This window comes from Eptatretus burgeri, chromosome 3 (genome assembly GCF_056783735.1).
Source record: "Eptatretus burgeri isolate ZD-2024b chromosome 3, Ebu_testis_v1, whole genome shotgun sequence".
Classification (NCBI taxonomy): Eukaryota; Metazoa; Chordata; class Myxini; order Myxiniformes; family Myxinidae; genus Eptatretus; species Eptatretus burgeri.
In genome coordinates, this window is record NC_140963.1 from 18811935 (window position 1) to 18829996 (window position 18062).

Consider the following 18062-nt stretch of genomic DNA (forward strand, 5'->3'; position numbering starts at 1 on the left):
TCGAAGTAGTGGAGACAGAGGGATAGCTCAATATTTTCACGATTGATAAGCTCATTGTATGTAATTCCTTGTAAACCCTCACTATAGTGTGTGTGTGTGTGTGTGTGTGTGTGTGTGTGTGTGTGTGTGTGTGTGTGTGTGTGTGTGTGTGTGTGTGTGTGTGTGTGTGTGTGTGTGTGTGTAGCACTACTCCTACAGTTCTGGGCCGATTACATCCAGACTTGCTACCTTGGATCAGCCTGACCCAAATTGGTGCATTATCGGGGTGTTTTTATCTTTGCAGGTGGTCTTGGGGGGGGGGGTTGGAGTAGGGGGATATGATGCAAATTCTCGATGTAAATGTGTATTGTGTCACTCCGCTCCAGCTCTGCCCACATTTTGCAGTGCAGTGAGGTGTTTTGAGTTATGCAGCAAGAGGTATTTTCAATTACACACTTGAATAAGGACAATAACGTAACCCCCCTGGCCGTTCTGGAAGGGAGAGGGTGCGTCTTCTCTATAATATTTTTTCATAATTGTCTCCACAAAGAAAGCTCTGAAATTAAAGCTGAAATAGCTCATTATGATATCTGCAAAGATTTTTCAAAGTGGATTTTTATACAGGACTTAGGATAAGGTGCTGCCTTGCTCCATGGCACAAGGACATGAATCCAGAAGGATAAATGAGGAACCCTCAATGGCAGCACCTGATTTTTCCTGCACCTTGGCGGATCAAACTGTGATGGAAGGACTGCGTGTTGTGTTGAGCTGCTGTGGAAAGGGAGATCCACAGCCAAATATGACATGGTATCACCAAGGACATGAAGTTGTATCAAATCAGAGAGTGACCTTTATGCAAGGTGAGTCTTTCTATCTTACTATCTAATTAGTACTATCTAATGCAAGCAACTGTATGCCAAATCTAGTGTGTGTGTGTGTGTGTGTGTGTGTGTGTGTGTGTGTGTGTGTGTGTGTGTGTGTGTGTGTGTGTGTGTGTGTGTGTGTGTGTGTGTGTGTGTGTGTGTGTGTGTGTGTGTGTGTGTGTGTGTGTAGCCTTTTGCTTTCTCTACAGTTCCATACCAATTATCCCTAAATTTGCTGTTCCACATTATATTCACACATGGAAGGTCAACATCACAATAAAAACTTTCAATTCAAAATCAAATCACAGCAAAACATGAAATATGGCCGTTTTGGCTGAGAGGGGCAGAGCTTAGCTTCAGTGCCGGCATTTCCTTGTTGACTTCAAAAGTGAGTTCTTTGTTGGGAATCAAACCAATTGCATTTAATTATTCAGCTGAGGCCGAGCGAAGCGAGATCGAGGCCGTTTATACCTGAAGCATGAAACGACCTGCAACCCCTGCTTGCAGAAACCTGGTTTTTTTTAAAAAATTTTTATTTATTTTGAAAACTGGCTGCATTTTCAATCCAATCATCATGTTACTTTGATACAAAAAAAAAATTGTTCAAAGTTTGAAAGTTGTTTCGTTGAATGTTGAAAGTTTCATGTGAATTGTTCAAACAAATCATTGCTAGAAATTCTATTAAAATGCAAAGCTGCGATCATGAAGCACTAACGAAGAAATCGATCTACGATTGCTCACCCATACTCCTAAGAGCCATTAAATGGGTGGCAACAAAAGACGAGGCCCTCCACTGCCGACAGAACCACCGACGGCCTCCGTCCAAAGCACGGAAGGAGTAATAGGGTGAGTGATGCCATTCATAGATTGAAGCCCCAAGTCCACCATGCAGCAGTCAATAGAACCCCACTCCAAAGGACTTCTGGGCAGCTCAACGCAACCGCGCCGCCAACCACCTCCATGTCACCCCAACTCGAGCATGATGCGCACAACACACGGTCACACGTGATTCAAAGCCAGAAGGCACAGCCAGAAGTCATCGTGGTTGGGTAGTAGTGATGTGAAGCCACCAATAGCACAGCCAGGAGTGTCAGAATATTAAAGTCATCGTGGGTAGTGCTGAACCGGAGAACACCATCTCTGCTTCTGGAGATTGACGCACAAAGTTCGCATGAGGAGCACAGCCGAAGACTATGCAGCTGGCAGTGGTGCAGCTCCCTATAATTAACCCTAGTGAAAACTCACCTACTCTTCAGGAATAAGAGTCCAGAGGATCATGACTGTGACCCCCTTTGGATATCCCCTGAGGCTCCTGCAAATGCATACCAAGTTTTGTAGAGATCAGTCAAAAACAGTAGAAGGAGTTTATGAACAAATACTGACACACCATTCATGCTTTATCATATACTGTGTATGTATATGTATATATATATATATATATATATATATATATATATATATATATATATTGTTACGTTTGAGGGGGGGGGTTATGCATTCAAAGGGTAATTAGGATGTTTAATTAGGTATGCCATGCTGTTCGAGTTTACCAGGATCTCGATGTAATAAGTAGCAATTCAGTGGTGATAAGTTGTCTAGTAAATGTTCATTTCTTCAAGGGGGGAAATGATAATTGTCACGTAATTATATAGGGACACGGGATAGGGTAAGTGTGTCTGCGTAAACCCCTTTTGGTATTCTCTGGAGACTGGCCGTGACGTCACAGGACAGTGCAGCGGATGGCTCCGCCCCGTGATCACGATTGGCAGAAGGCGACGGCGGTGGGCCAATAAACGGCTCGATTGGAAGTGACGAGGACAGGAGGATAAAAAGGTTCTGTTCGGGGTCGAAAAGGGAGAGGAAGAAGATCGGGACAAAACGATCGTGTTTTTTTGGTGTGGAGGCTGTTGCGCGGAGAGCGTCCTTGTTGTTGTGCTGATTCGATCGTGTTCTTCATCGTGTCTTGGAGCCTTGCTGAGCCTCGTGCCTCACATTGGTTGGCTCTGGGGTTCTGCTGACTTGGAGTACGGGGTCGAACGGCGGGCGGACCTGCCTCCCTCTCCTGCTCGCAACTTGGCGCCAGAACTGGTTCCCTGGCGGCTGTGAGCGGACTTGGGCCAAGACCAGGAGGTCGACAGCACCACGGTTTCTCCTGCCCCCCTGACGAGAGCAAGGCCAGCTCGTTCGACGCCGATCCAGGGACAGTTGCGTCCACACCACGGTCCAGCCTGACCACCAGAAATAGCTACGTTTTGTGTGTGTGTGCTTGGCACCTTAGAGGGTTTGAGATCTGTATATTCATTGGAATTGTCTGTGTTTTTCCCCACGCCCGATCCCACACCATCCCGTCGAATCGCCCCGGATCCCTTTTCTTGCCGAGTCTTGTTATTTCTGGTTAATAGTAAAAACAAATAAACATCATCAACTCAGTGAAAAGTGACTCGTGCCACCTTCCTCGTCCCATTTGCGGTAGAGCGATTAGAACCGCCATGTTTGGGTTATAAATAAATAAACCGCCTCCATCGTTTCGGCTCATTCTACGTTGGCGGGACTGTTCAAGTCCCGTGGACGTCACATTGGTGTCAGGGTGTTGGATGTTCGAACCCCTCTAAATTATATTTGGTATCGGGAGAATATACCAAGATTAAAATCTCGCCACGAATTGGAATATAAAATTACTACAGAAAAGCATGGGAAAATTTTGCGGAATTTTTCAAATTTAAATTAATTGGCGGCAAACGGGACTTCTGCACCATGGCGGATGTGCAGATGTTTGAGGAGGAAGGCCACGTGTCTGGCAGCGAGTCAGGGGAAGAAGGGAGAGACGGGGGTGGGGTTGGAACCTCCCCCATTCCGAGCGTGGACCGTGCTTCAGCGCCGGAAACCGGCACGATGACGATCTGGACAATGTTGGAACGTTTAATGAGTGCAATTACAGCACAGGGGGCAAAAATGACGGCACAGGGGGCACAAATGGCAGAAATGACGGCACAAATGGAAAATCAATTCGTGACACACAGGGCAGAAATGACGGCACAAATGGAAAATCAATTCGTGACACAGAGTGCAGAAATGACAGATCAATTGGGGGTAATGGGGGTACAGTTGGGTGCACGGATTGATTTAATGAGGGATGAATTGGGGGAAAAGATGGAGAAAATGAAAACTGAGATGCAGGAGTGTGTAGATGTTAAATTGGGGGAAATACAAAGTAAATTCGAGGATAGATTGGAGGAAACAAAGGTAGAAATTACATTGGAGGGGGAAAATATACGAAAAAAATTGGTAGATAAAATTGATGCAACGAACATTCGGGTTGATAAAGTGGATGAAAGCCTGGAACGTCATCGTGCCTGTGTGGATGCTCGTATGCAGCTGCAAATAGAAGAGTGGGGAGAGCTGAGGAAGCAAGGGATGAATTTGGCGGAGGAGGTAAAAGGATTGGAGGCTCGTTTGGACGAACAAGATAAAATTATGAGCCAAGATGAAGTCTTGGATAAAGGCCTGGTAGAGCCCTCTTTTGTAAGTAGAGTGTCCGGGTTGGTTGAGGAGCAGCTACAAACTCGCGACGGAGCCTTGGAGGAGGTTGTGCGGGCCCAGAAGATCCTGCGGGAAGAGGTGAATCGGTCCATTCAACGTTTGGAACAGGAGGCAAAATTGACCCATGAGACCCTCACCACAAAACATCTTTGGCCACAGTGGGCTCCGAAATTGGATACGCAGCCACAAGGGTGTTTGATCCCTGGGCTGGATTCGGACAAGGGAGAAACTGAGAAGCGGGCCACCGTAAAAGTGATCCCCCTGGTAAATTTCGACGGGTCAGGGAGCGTTGAAGCTTTTCTGACGCAATTTGAGTGCATTTCCCGACTAAACGGGTGGAATGAGCGGGAACGTACAGGGAATTTCGTGGCAACGTTGCGGGGACCAGCCGCATATGTGTTAAACGTGATCGCGGAGGGGATGTTGACCAGCTCCCACATTTGCGAGGCGTTGAGCCTTCGGTTTGGGTTCGCGGCAAACTGTGATCTGGTGCGGGCTCAGCTCCAGCACCGCAGATTAAAGCCGGGTGAGACAGTGCAGGAGCTGGCACAGGACATTTACCAATCAGTCAGGATCGCGTATCGGGACCTTACAGTGGAGGCGTGGGACAGACTGGCACTAGAGAAATTTTTAGCTGCTCTTCCGGACCCTGAGGTCCGAGCGCTAGTGGAGCTACAGGATCCACCCACCGTTCACCGAGCGGCTGAGTGCGCAGCCAGGCTGGCCTCGTGGAGGCGGCCGGGTCGGGTGCCCGAAAGGCCATCGGTGACGGTCCGACAGGCGGAGATCCAGGATCAAGGAGAGGGGCTGGGAGAAATTGGCATTACCCAAATGTTTCAGGAAATTTGCCAGAAACTGTCAAGTTTGATAAAGGGTAATCCGGTAGTTAGTGCGCCAAAGCGGCGGGGTCCAGCCCAGCGAATAGAACAATTCGATTATGGCCGAGGGGGTCTGGAACCGGAAGAGACATTTCACCGATACTCACGGGGGCCTTTTATGGGGAGTTGTTTCCGGTGCGGGCGAAGAGGACACATGCAACGATATTGCCGGTACCCGGCGATGGAGGGACCCTCCAATGGACTTTTAGACTCGGAGAGGGTGAATCCTCCTGCTGAACCGCCAGGTCTATCCGAGATGCCCTTTCATAGGTCGGGTCCGGAGATCACTGTCGGGGGTCGGGGAGACTAGATTGGGCTGAGCATATACGGCCATGCTCGGCTGCTGAGATTGTGGCGAAGTGCCCTCCTTTGGTGGAAAAAAATGAATTGTGGGAAAATTGGCATGGTTTGTGAGTTCTGCTGGGTTTTAGAGTGACAATCGGGACAGTGGGTAATTGGTAACAAAGCGGGCACAAGTGGCTGTCCAATGGCTGGTGCGTGGATCGGGTGAGAAGTGCTGTGTGAGTTGCTTCAAGTTAAGAAGTGAAATGTATGGTGCACACATTGATTGTTATTGGACATGGTGTGGTAACAGGGAAGGTCATGGTCGGCGAAGTGTTAGAAATGCAGGTGTCACATGTAAGGCCGATGGGGTGGGGGAGTCATGTAGGTTTTGTGGGTGGGGATGATGTGCTTGTCCACAGGGATTGCTGAAGCTCACGGTGAGCGTGAATTGCGACCCCCTTCAAGGAGATTTACCACCTGGTGGCTAATGGTGACAGTGTCTGGAGGCAACTGGGAGAGGGTCTGGTTGGGCAACCAAGGCGGGTAGGACCTTGGCGACCCAGGAAGGCCAGAGGAGCCTGTGAGACCCCTTCCAGTGTGTTGTACGGGATGAGAGCTGATGGCTACCAGGGGGGGTGGGAATCAAAGGGAGCGGGGCGGAGAAACGTCCGGGTTGGACTAAAGCTTACCTGTGGGCATGGTTGCACCTGAGATGCCCCCATCATCTTGTGGTAACCCACCCCACGGCCACGACGGGATTCAGCCTGCATGATTAAAATGAGGACCATGACCTAGAAATGTGATGATGACCATGGTGTGAGTGTTGTGAAGATGTGTGAGTCCCACTCGATCCCGCACAACTTGACAGGTGCAGCAAGGGCATGATGTCCGCATAATTTTTGGGCAAGCAAATTTGAAAATTGGCTCCCCAGGTAACGCTGGGTCTATTAGCATCCACTGGGGGAGGCGGTCAAGTGTAAATATCCTGTGAGTAGTGTCGTTAAGGCTTAGAGTAGGAATGTAAAGTATAAGTGTTGTGTTTTTGTGGAACCTTTTGTTTCCCCTCCCCAGATCACTGGAAGAGTGCTGGGCAAGAGCGATGATCCAGAAGATGGAGTACAACTTCGCTCAGTGCTCTCATGTGATAAAATAAAAACAATAATAATAAAAATAAAAACGAATGATTGTTTAGGCGAGGATAAGGCCATAAGGGGGTAGTACATTAAGCAGGATAGGTAAGTTATCTGCGACTCGCTGCCCATTGCCCCTCCTACTTTATTTCGTTAGGTTAATTAGGTGTGAGTCAGTAAGTGTTAAGGCTGGTAAGGTAGCGCCTGTGATATACCTTGCAGGAGCTGCGGTACCAGAGGAGGGGGGCAGTGTTACGTTTGAGGGGGGGTATGCATTCAACGGGTAATTAGGATGTTTAATTAGGTATGCCATGCTGTTCGAGTTTACCAGGATCTAGATGTAATAAGTAGCAATTCAGTGGTGATAAGTTGTCTAGTAAATGTTCATTTCTTCAAGGGGGGAAATGATAATTGTCACGTAATTAGATAGGGACACGGGATAGGGTAAGTGTGTCTGCGTAAACCCCTTTTGGTATTCTCTGGAGACTGGCCGTGACGTCACAGGACAGTGCAGCGCCTGGCTCCACCCCGTGATCACGATTGGCAGAAGGCGACGGCGGTGGGCCAATAAACGGCTCGATTGGAAGTGACGAGGACAGGAGGATAAAAAGGTTCTGTTCGGGGTCGAAAAGGGAGAGGAAGAAGATCGGGACAAAACGATCGTGTTTTTTTGGTGTGGAGGCTGTTGCGCGGAGAGCGTCCTTGTTGTTATGCTGATTCGATCATGTTCTTCATCGTGTCTTGGAGCCTTGCTGATCCTCGTGCCTCACCTTGGTTGGCTCTGGGGTTCTGCTGACTCGGAGTACGGGGTCGAACGGCGGGCGGACCTGCCTCCCTCTCCTGCTCGCAACTTGGCGCCAGAACTGGTTCCCTGGCGGCTGTGAGCGGACTTGGGCCAAGACCAGGAGGTCGACAGCACCACGGTTTCTCCTGCCCCCCTGACGAGAGCAAGGCCAGCTCGTTCGACGCCGATCCAGGGACAGTTGCATCCACACCACAGTCCAGCCTGACCACCAGAAATAGCTACGTTTTGTGTGTGTGTGTGTGTGCTTGGCGCCTTAGAGGGTTTGAGATCTGTATATTCATTGGAATTGTCTGTGTTTTTCCCCACGCCCGATCCCACACCATCCCGTCGAATCGTCCCGGATCCCTTTTCTTGCCGAGTCTTGTTATTTCTGGTTAATAGTAAAAACAAATAAACATCATCAACTCAGTGAAAAGTGACTCGTGCCACCTTCCTCGTCCCGTTTGCGGTAGAGCGATTAGAACCGCCATGTTTGGGTTATAAATAAATAAACTGCCTCCATCGTTTCGGCTCATTCTACGTTGGCGGGACTGTTCAAGTCCCGTGGACGTCACAATATGTAAAGAGTACATTTCAGGTGAAAAATAATGATCTGGAAATAAGTATGTAGATAGATGAATTGCAACATTGTTAGTCACTGCTCTACTTGCTTGTTTCATAAAACATAACATGCCTGTTTGAATCTAATATACTATCTTCAGAATTGTATTTTGTGTTGTAATATTTTCATTTGTGTGCATGATCTAATTCCATTAATGTGGTTACAAATTCTGCTAGTTACACATATTCACCAATGCTGTTATTGTTTCTTCTGTTAGATGGTGAGAATTTGAGTCTTGTTCTTCAGTCTGCCTTGCTATCAGATCAAGGTTGCTTCCAGTGTGTTCTGTGCAATTGTGCTGGGAAGGCATCCTGCCAGGGTCATCTGCAAGTCATCGGTATGTTTTTCTCCCTCTCTCTCCCCTTTGTCTTTATTTTCTCCTCTCCTTCCTCAATTTGTTCAAACATGTTATTCATGGATATTGCTTTTATTTCACTCATATTCATATTTGCTATACTTTCTTGTTTAAATGTGTTGTGTATGCTTAGTGTTGTGTTGTGTATGTGTATTAATGTGTTGTGTGTTTGTATTAACATCAAATGTGTTGTGTATGTGTATTCATGTGTTGTGTATATGTATTAACATCAAATGTGTTGTGTATGTGTATTAACGTTGCTTAGTATGCCATTCTTGTAGTATGCCATTCTTGTTTTTTTTTCCAAGCCTCTTTTTCTCATTTCAAGCTGCTGTGCCAATTCCAATCGAAGACGCACCATTAGTGGAGAAAGTGACGTGTGAAGCCATTGTTTTATCATGGAAACCACCAAAGATTTTCATGGCTTTAACAGGTTTGTTTAATTGTTTTTTTTTAAAGAAATTGATGAGAAAATTACAAATTGTCGAAAGCCAATTATAAAAAAGAATAGTACTCAGTAGAGGGCATACCGCCACCAGGCTGAAGAGTTTACGTTTTATGTCCCAATGATGGGCTGGATCTGCATCCAGACCTGAACCAAAATCTAATCGGCTTGTTCTTGTCATCTACCTAACTCGTCCACCTAATTTTGTCATAACTCATCCACAACTTTTTGAGATATCATGACGCATATCGTTGTTGGCCCTATCTCTCACTTTTAGAAATTAGGCCTATGTTGTTGACCTTTTTACGTCAGAATAATTTGTGGTTGAATTCAGTGACCTGATATAAAAATCCTCTTCAAATTTCAAGTAAATCGGATGAAAATTGAGGATTTTATATATTCCACCCAAGTTGTTGACCTTTGGCCTATGTTTACCTCAAAAATAATTGGTGGTTGAACTCGGTGAGCTGATATGAAAATCCTCTTTAAATTACAAGTCAATCGGATGAAAATTGACAATTTCAGAAATGTTGGCCTGTGTTGACCTTTTGGCCTATGTTGACATTGTGTCAACCAATTACATGTGTATATATATATATATGTATATATATGTATATATATATATATATATATATATATATATATATATATATTTTATTTTTTTTCAACGAAACTTTGTCCTAGGACCATTACAGGGATAGTGCCTACAATCTGCGAAAGTTTCAGAACGATCGGCTGAGCGATTTGGTCTGAAAGGGAGCGGACAATCAATCAAATGAAAAATCACTCATGGAGTGACACTTGGCGAAATGGAATGGCACTCGGTCGTATGCATCCTTTCGCCAGGCTGAATAGCTTACATTTTGTGTCCCACTGATAGGTCGGATCTCAAACTTTTAGCCAATGTTGACCTTTTGACCTCAAAAACAATATTCTTCTTGCTTGTGACGAGCTCCACCATTTGGTAAAGTTTCGTGAAGATCTCCATGAAGAAATGACAAATATTACAACACAAATTGTTTAAAATTGTGACCTGTAGGCGATTAAAGGTGAACGGAGAGATAAACAAACGGAAGCGATCAACATACTTGTCAAAAAAAAAAGCCAAGTAAGAAACAGACAGGGGTGAAAAACATAACCTCCTTCCACTTTTTGGTGGCAGAGGTAAAGATTCCCATCATACACACATTATCATTGGTGATCTCAGAATAGAGAAAGATAGAAAATTACGTGCATTACTTACAAAAGGACCAAATTAATGAGAAAAAAAAGGATAATAATTGGAATAAAGCAATGGAACTTACAAAAACATGACTGATGGAATGGACGAGAGAACAAATTGAGAAACACAAAATACCAAACACACAAATGGCTTTCTGGTTAGAAGAGGTACTAAGTAGAGAAACATGGGAAAAGGAGAGTTGTTGATTTGTAAAGAAAAGTTTGAATCAATAATCCAAACGTCATTTTAAACAATATGGAAATGCGTAATTATTTAAAACGGCTTGAAACACAATATGTTGCAGTTCCAGTTGACGAAGCAAATAATAATATTGCATTTGAATGCAAAGCATTCCACATCCAAACACTTTTGGAAGAGTTGGGTTTACAGACTGAACTTTCAAAGACCTACCAAGTAAGTAACGATAATAAAATAGACTTGATACAACACCATATAAATCATTGAAAAGTGAGAAGACTATTAGTTCAGATAGACACAATCAATTACTACTCATTTACTGGATCCAAAAAATGCACAAAAATCCTAGTAAGATGAGGTTCATCATCGCAAGTAGAGAACGCAGTTTGAAACCATTGTCAGGTAGTATTACAGAGGTGTTGAAAATAATTTATAAATGCTTAAAGAACTCCTATGAAAAGGAGAGATTTTATTCTGGTAATAAAGAATTCTGGATATTGATAATTCCAAACCTGTAATCAACAGTATCCACAACATTAACAGGGATAAATTAGGGCCTCGGCCGACATTCCACAACATGGTCAATAATGGTTGTGGATGCCTATTAATAGTTACGTATAAAGATAGCGTTCCATTTAAATTACGTCTTAGACTTATTGTTGAATACTTCCTTGTCATGCACAATAATTAAAGATACCAATGTACCAGTACTTTCATAACTAGTACTTTAATATACTATGGATGTCTATGGCAACATGAACCATGAAAACAAGTGGAAAACACATTGTTAATACATGAGAGAGAACCTACCAGAGTACGAGTATGTTTTATCTGAATTAACAATGACAAGTTTTAATATTTTCATCATCACTCGCACCTTTCAATAACATCACAACAATTCAAATGAAATGAGGTGGCAGCAGCATCTCGACTGAAATCTGTCGGACAGCATCTGGACCTCATCAGGCACGCCTGGGTTGGCAGACAAAAAAAAAATCTCCAGTGGTTCCTCCCCTCCTACCCCCATAAAGAAAACAACAAAAGCAACATTTTTGCCTTCTCTCTTTCCCTCCTTCTCAAATATAGATATTACCCTGAAAAAGGTACTCTTGTTAGATTTAAGAAACATGCCTTCAAGCGTCTTCATCACCACACCTTCCTTTTATGTATCCCAGCCTTGGGAACAAACAAAAAATCTTCATGCTGAGGATAAAGCAGCAAATCATTCAGAAAATCTTTTATTTAACATCATTGAGGTGAGTTGCTTGATCTTGCCTTGCCCGGTTACTTAAGGCAAAAGCTGAAATTTGTAACCTTGGGCTGTCCAAGCCATTCCAGGTTCTGTCGGTCATTTCATTCAGCTGCATGGAAGAAGCTTGGGAAGAAGTAGGATAATTTTCAATATTATGGGCTGTATAAATGGCTGAAATAAGTGTTAATGCCTTTGGTTTGACACATTTGATTGGTATCATTTATATTATTTGGGATTCTCCTAACCATTAGGTGCAATTATATGAAATAGTGTCAAAATCTTTTCAACATTAAAATTAATATTTCGTTGCATCCTAAGCTTTAGCTTTGACCTGCCTTTTGGTGAACAGCAGGTATCACCTATGCTGTGCAATACCAAGCAGATGGCCAAGGCCCGTGGATTGTATTGGCATCTCGTGTGGTAGCGACATCATACACAGCACCCTCTCTATCTCCTGGATCCCACTATCGCTTCCGCATCCTCTTGGTCACTCCTCAAGGATGCAGTAGCCCTTCACCACCATCCACACCATGTCTATTGCCAGGTAACAAAGTGGAGCCTCCACATTCAAGTGGCAATGGAGCGAAGAAAAGAGGTGCATCTCATTGGTCACTTATTCCTCCCAGAGTGTATATCCTCCCCTTCCCCTCACGCTTACCACCTCCTAAACCCATCCCCACTTCCTCCCCCCTCCTTGCTCCCCCATCCTCTTCACTCGCACCCCCCTCCTTTTCCGGAATGTATGGTGACACTTGGTGAGGCGTCGTTCTCCCCACCCCCTCTTCCTAGTTCCTCCACCCCCAGCTCGCCCACCCCTCCTCCCTCCTTGATTCGCCCTCTCCTCCCCTCACCCCTCCATCCTCCCTCCCCCTCCCCTTTCCTTCACCTCCTTCCTCTGTCTCCCCTCCTCTCTGTCCCTCCCTCCTTCCCTCCTCTCTCTTTCTCCTTCCTCTCTTTCCCCTCTCCCTCCTCAATTTCTCTCCCTCTCCTCTTTTCCTTTCCTCCTTCGTACTGCGCTCCCCTTAATGCTCCCATCAACCAAGCGACGGGGTTTATTTTCTCGTAAAATATGTATACTTGACGGAAGAAAAGGTTTTATCAATAGCCTCATGGAATGTGTTGACAGTTTTACTAGGACAGATGACAAAGGTGTCATCCACATAGTGATACCATACACTTGACTGTAACTGGATGGATGGGAAAGTGTGTCTCTCAATTTCCTCTATCACCATATTCGCTACCATGGTCAATATCAAGAGCCCATGGCAGTGCCAAAATATGTTTTTAATACGCACTGCAGAACACAAAGTAGGGGGAAGAAAGGCATGCACTGAGCAGCTCAGATATCTGTGGTGTTGGTCATGGTCAAAATGAAATTGCTGGACAATGGTTGAAGGAGGATGATGACTGGAAATAGGCTCGTGGCACATTTAATACTACATCAAGTTTACCTGTGAAGAGGAACAAAATGGATCCCTCCCTTTTATGGACACCATCTTGAAGAGGGGATCGAAGGGAGCTTTTAACATTGCTGTATATGTCGGAAACCCACACACACCCTGACCGTTACCTCGATTTTACATCCTGCCATCCCATGTGCCACAAAAGAGTGGAGGTCTACACTCTCCTGAGACGAGCACAAGACTTACCATACACCATAGAAGGCATGAGGAGAAACATCTTAAAGGTGTCTTGAAAGCTAATGGTTACCCTGACAGTTTACATCCAAAAAGGAAACAATTCTGGGAGCCACAAAAAATACTGGCAGATTGCAACAACCACCAAAAGTTTTTTTATGTTTTACCTTTTATACCAGGAGTGTTTCAAAATTAATTAGGTTGGTAGAGTCGTAAGATTGGCAGGAGTGAGTTACAAATCTGCATTCACCATCCAGCAGGCCCTGATGAAGGTCAAGGACAAACTGCCCAGGAACAATTGGCAGATGTGGTCTACTCAGTTGCCTGGGGTGGTGGGCCTGAATATGTGCGAGAGATCCGAAAGGCCTTCGGCCAATGCATCACTGAGTATTGCAAAACCTTTGAGTGCAATGACCCTGGGAGGTCTGCCATTGCTAAACATGGGCTAAAGCTTCAATTACCCTGCAAAGTCTGCCAGGTGCAGACTATGGGACAGATCATTAAGTCTTTGTGACAAAATTACAAGTCAAATTGAAAATGATGAAAAAAATCAAAACCTGTGACCAGATATGACCTTGAAAACATATCTCAACAATATGCAATAAAGGTTAAAAAAAAAAAACGTTTTGCAGAGCTGGACTTGGTTGACACTGCCAAAAGAATTGTGGCAGGAGGTTGAAGACATTGTAAAAGATGTCAAAATAACACCCAAAAGCACACAGAAATAAGAAGGCTAAATGGCTTTTAGAAGAGGCAATAAAGATTCCAGACAGAAGAAGAGATGAAAATCAAAGGCAGACATTCATGGATAAATGCAAACTTCCAATGACGAGCGAGGAAAGATCAATAAATATTTCAAAGATGCATGCAAAGAAGTAGAAAGTGACACGAGTGGAAAAGAACAAGAGATCTTTTTTAAAAAAAGATCACAGAGATCACAGGGAAATGTAGGTCGAGGATTGTGGTTCTTCAGAGTGGAACAGGAAAAGATCTGACAGAAGAAACACAGGTGAGAGAAAGATGGAAGGACTACACTGACACACTATAAAAATGTGATAGCAATTTGATGGTAACCTTCGAAGAAAGAGAATATGAACAAGAACCATTAGTGATAGAATGTGAGATATGTTGAGCCTTGAAAGAGTTGGCAAATGGAAAAGTACCAGGTGCGAATGAAATGGCAATCAAACTCTTTAAGGTAGGTGGGGAATAAACGATAAAATTTTAACAGCTACCTGTACACAGATCTGGGGTACGATTGTATGGCCTAAAATATGGAATGATTCAGTCTACATGCCACTGCGAAAAATTGGAGATCCAATAAATTGTTCAAGTAACTGAACCATTGTCTTGATATCACATGAGAGCAAAATATTACTAAATATCATTCTACACAGAATATAAAACTTCATTACGTGAGAAATACCCATTGAGCAAGCAGGTTTCACACGAGGAAGAGGTACTATAGAGATCAAATTGCAAATCTGAGGTGATCAACGAAAAAGCAAAGGGATATCAAGGGAAGGTGCATCTCTGTTTTATAGATTACCAGCAGATAGCACGGTTTCACCAGGCTGTTGGAAGGTAATTAGTTTCCAATAGATTGTGGAATATTTTGGGAGTTTGATTGGAATGTCCTTTGACAGCATAATGGCAGGGATGCGTGGAAATTCCACGTGATGTAAAATGTGACTTCGAGTCCTCAACCACTTTGTTCAAGTCCTCAACCAGTTCCCACTGTCCCAGCCCCAAGTCCTCAACCCCAAGTCCTCAACCCCAAGTCTTCAAGCCCTCCTCACAAACCCCAATTCATCACGCCCCACTCCCAAGCCCTCAAACTCCCTCTCTTAACCCGAAGCCTTCAATACCCCTCTCTACTACCCCCCACCACAACTACCCAACCTCTCCACCCCCATCACAACATCTGAACCCCTCCCCCCATCAAGTTTCAACACTTCCTCCATCCCTCCCTACCAAAGTCTCAACCTCCCCCTCCCAACTCTGTCCCATCTTTGCTATCCTCACCCCTCTGAACCCCAACTACCTATCCCCCTCCTAAAAGTGAAAGTGCATTCTTACATCAGATAGATATTGTTATGGGTTTGGGGGTCGTGAAGTCGCGAGGGGAGTACTCGGACCGACTTCCCAGCCTGTTACCCTGAAGCAGACGAGCTGCAAATAACTCCACGGAATGACAGGTTGCTAGGTAACCACGGATGCCATCCTAAAATGTTTAATTCAGACTGGGTCCAGCGTCTAACTCCGCTTTACTTCTCCAGCTAATTAAACCTCCCAAATGAGGAACCATGCTCTCAACGCCCTACTGCTGTCAATCAAAATGGCTGAACGATACCGTAAGTGGATGTTGGCTAATCACTAACCATAACGGTTTGGTGGGACAGAACTCCCTGTCACTAGAACACACTGTAGTCTAACCAATGGAGAAAAGATGATCGGGCAGTTTGGAAACAGTTTATAAAGATCAAAAGGACACGTATTTACAGGCAAACGGTTCAAAAGAGAAAGATCTTACCCCCTAAGCACATCAGCCCACTTAGTCAGTCATCTTGGCTTGTTTCTACACACGTAGGCAGCTCATACTCTCTGGGAAACGAGAGAAGGAAGGGTGATAGACAGAAAGGGAAAAATAAGGTGGGACTTGTTGGTGGCCCCTCACTCACCTGACGCAAGTTTGTGGGCTTACGTTGGTCTCAACGTGAAAATGGGGAGAGGGAGAGAGAAGAGGTGGGGTAAATGATGTGGTGTGCCATGTGGGTAAATGATGGTTGTAGTGCGACAGAGGAAATCATGAATGCAAGTCAGTAATACAGCCTTGAACGGGTCTAAGGTGTAATCGTTGAATACTCTTTGTGTGTTCCAAGTGAACGAATTAGAAGTAAGGATAGCCAGAGAAAGTGTGTGTGAGTTAGTGCATTGGCCGGCTCATCCAGGGAAACTCCATGGCTCGTCAGCTCTTTGCACCAGCCCATTCATTCTCGCAGAGGCTCCCTCCCGCAATTTCAGCTTTGACTCCTTGATTTTCTCTAGATGCATACCAGCCCTGATTCCTGGAATTCACATGCTTATAAAGTTCCTCTGGGAGACATGGTTCTGGGACCCACCCCTCGAGTACTGCTTGAGCTTTGGTGGGCACCGCCGCCTCATTGGTGCATCTCTGTCGCCCTGCGGCACTCATTGGCCAAGCCCATGATTCTGCAATGGAACCCATGACCAAGCCCATCCATCTGGGGTGCTTTGTTTTGTTGAAGACATTCGCACTCCTGGTCTGTGCCACTTTTTGATGCATTTGCTTGGATTTGCAATGAGTTGAGGTGTAATGTGTGTTGCAAAAGCTTGTATGGATGTGCTGCAAAGAGGTGTGAGGAGAGAGAGGGGAGATTTTAAAAATGGAAGAATTACAAATACGAGGGGAGAGGTAATTTAACTAAGAATTGCGACAGATATAATGACAGTAGAGAACCCTTATGTGTTAGATGTGTCTCCCTGGGGTCTTCCAAAGCCGTAACAATATATAGACAGACAGCCAACACAAAATTGCATTGCACAGATTCCAGCCCCCCCCCTTCCTTTCCTAAAGAATAGCATTCTCACAACAGATAGACAAATAAATAAGATGGACAGACAGCAACACATAGATTTATAGATAGATAGACACACAAATATACATATGGTTACGGTTGTGGGGGTAGGTGGAGGAATTTCATCGGAAAGTTAGGATTGTATGGAGTTGCTTGGTCCGTGGACGTGTGGGAGACATCTCAATGTAAATTAAGTAGGGAAACCGTGAGCTTAAGTGTTACTTGTCACAACACAGGGGGTGGTGCTGTGTTAATTAGATAGGTATTAAGGTCAATTTCCCCCAGTAGGCAATTGCCCCCCTGTGACCTTTTCGTACGTTTTTGCATTTGCAAGCCAGCAATAAAAGAATTGCATTCTTATAACAACAACAATAATAACAGAGCCGCACATTCAGGCAGGCAAGAATCCCCGCCTTCCCAGCTTCGTACCAGCATGCCACGCACCCGAGGCTATGATTGGTCATTGTGACGTGAGTGAAATCCGGGGGGGGGCATGATGGGAGAACGGAGAGGACACAGTTGGTGTGAGGAAAGTGGCTGAGACAGAGGATCTCTTTTTTTTGCTTTCCTTTTGGCACGACGAAATGGCTGCGCGATTCTCGTGTTCGTGCTGGTGAATTTGCAGCATGCTGGGAAAGACGCGAGCCATTCCTGTTCAGCTGAGTCATGAAGTTGTACGATTATGAAAAAGAGAGGAAGAGGAGCGTGCCTCTCAGCGAACTCGGCGTTATCCTGTGGTGTGTTCAAGGAGAAAGATGGGCAATCGTTGTGAGCAGACCTTGTGTAAGAGAGGAACATTCACCATATTCGTTCATGAGAAGAAGCCGCAGGCCGGTTGATGAGCCCTGGTGTTGAATACCACCTCATGAATTACCTCATGTATGTGACCGCAGAGCGGCTTGGCGCCATTTTGGGTGCAGTTGACCATGCAGGATGCCGCGGTTCGATCCCAAAGTTCAATAAAGACCATCTCTGGACAAAGCTAAGTGCCAGAATAAAGGGAGGATTTTCTTTTCTTTTTATTTCCCCCTTGTCTGTATTAAAGTCCGTGGGTAGAGGCGCCTTGACGTTAGGCTTTAATTTACCTCACGTTTTATTATGGCTGTGCTGTGTCACGTGATTGGGTTTTCGTATATCATGCCTCGCCCGCTAGGGGTGGCAGAACTGTGCTTCCGGCTGCGCAATAAAGCAGAGTAGATGGTGGCCTGCGTGCTTCTTGCGTCCCGCCGCACCTAGTACACACTAGTTGGCGACGAGGATGGGATCACGGTCC

The 18062-nt window shown here is 45.0% G+C and overlaps 1 protein-coding gene and 1 long non-coding RNA gene across 15 annotated transcripts in view; one reads left to right on the forward strand and one right to left on the reverse strand.

The window, feature by feature from the left end:
• The window catches only part of SPEG (striated muscle enriched protein kinase), a 206294-nt gene that overhangs the window by 19041 nt on the left and 169191 nt on the right, over positions 1 to 18062 (forward strand). For 8 of the 11 annotated variants that reach the window (XM_085871959.1, XM_085871958.1, XM_085871960.1 and 5 more), the window contains exons 2-5: positions 604 to 839; positions 8299 to 8418; positions 8765 to 8869; positions 11903 to 12097. In XM_085871959.1, the coding sequence (XP_085728085.1) occupies positions 632 to 839; positions 8299 to 8418; positions 8765 to 8869; positions 11903 to 12097 (628 nt within the window). In that variant the 5' untranslated portion in view covers positions 604 to 631. The remainder of the gene's footprint in view (positions 1 to 603; positions 840 to 8298; positions 8419 to 8764; positions 8870 to 11902; positions 12098 to 18062) is intronic. The other 3 variants (XM_085871961.1, XM_085871964.1, XM_085871966.1) reach the window with 3 other exon arrangements.
• The window catches only part of LOC147029489 (uncharacterized), a 40505-nt gene continuing 23294 nt past the window's right edge, over positions 852 to 18062 (reverse strand). Inside the window, exons 3-5 of one of the 4 annotated variants that reach the window (XR_015055690.1) lie at positions 15724 to 15794; positions 2088 to 2154; positions 852 to 1988 (exon numbers count right to left, since the gene is read on the reverse strand). This is a non-coding gene — a long non-coding RNA (uncharacterized LOC147029489). Of the gene's footprint in view, positions 2155 to 15723; positions 15795 to 18062 lie in introns of all 4 variants that reach the window. The other 3 variants (XR_015055692.1, XR_015055689.1, XR_015055691.1) reach the window with 3 other exon arrangements.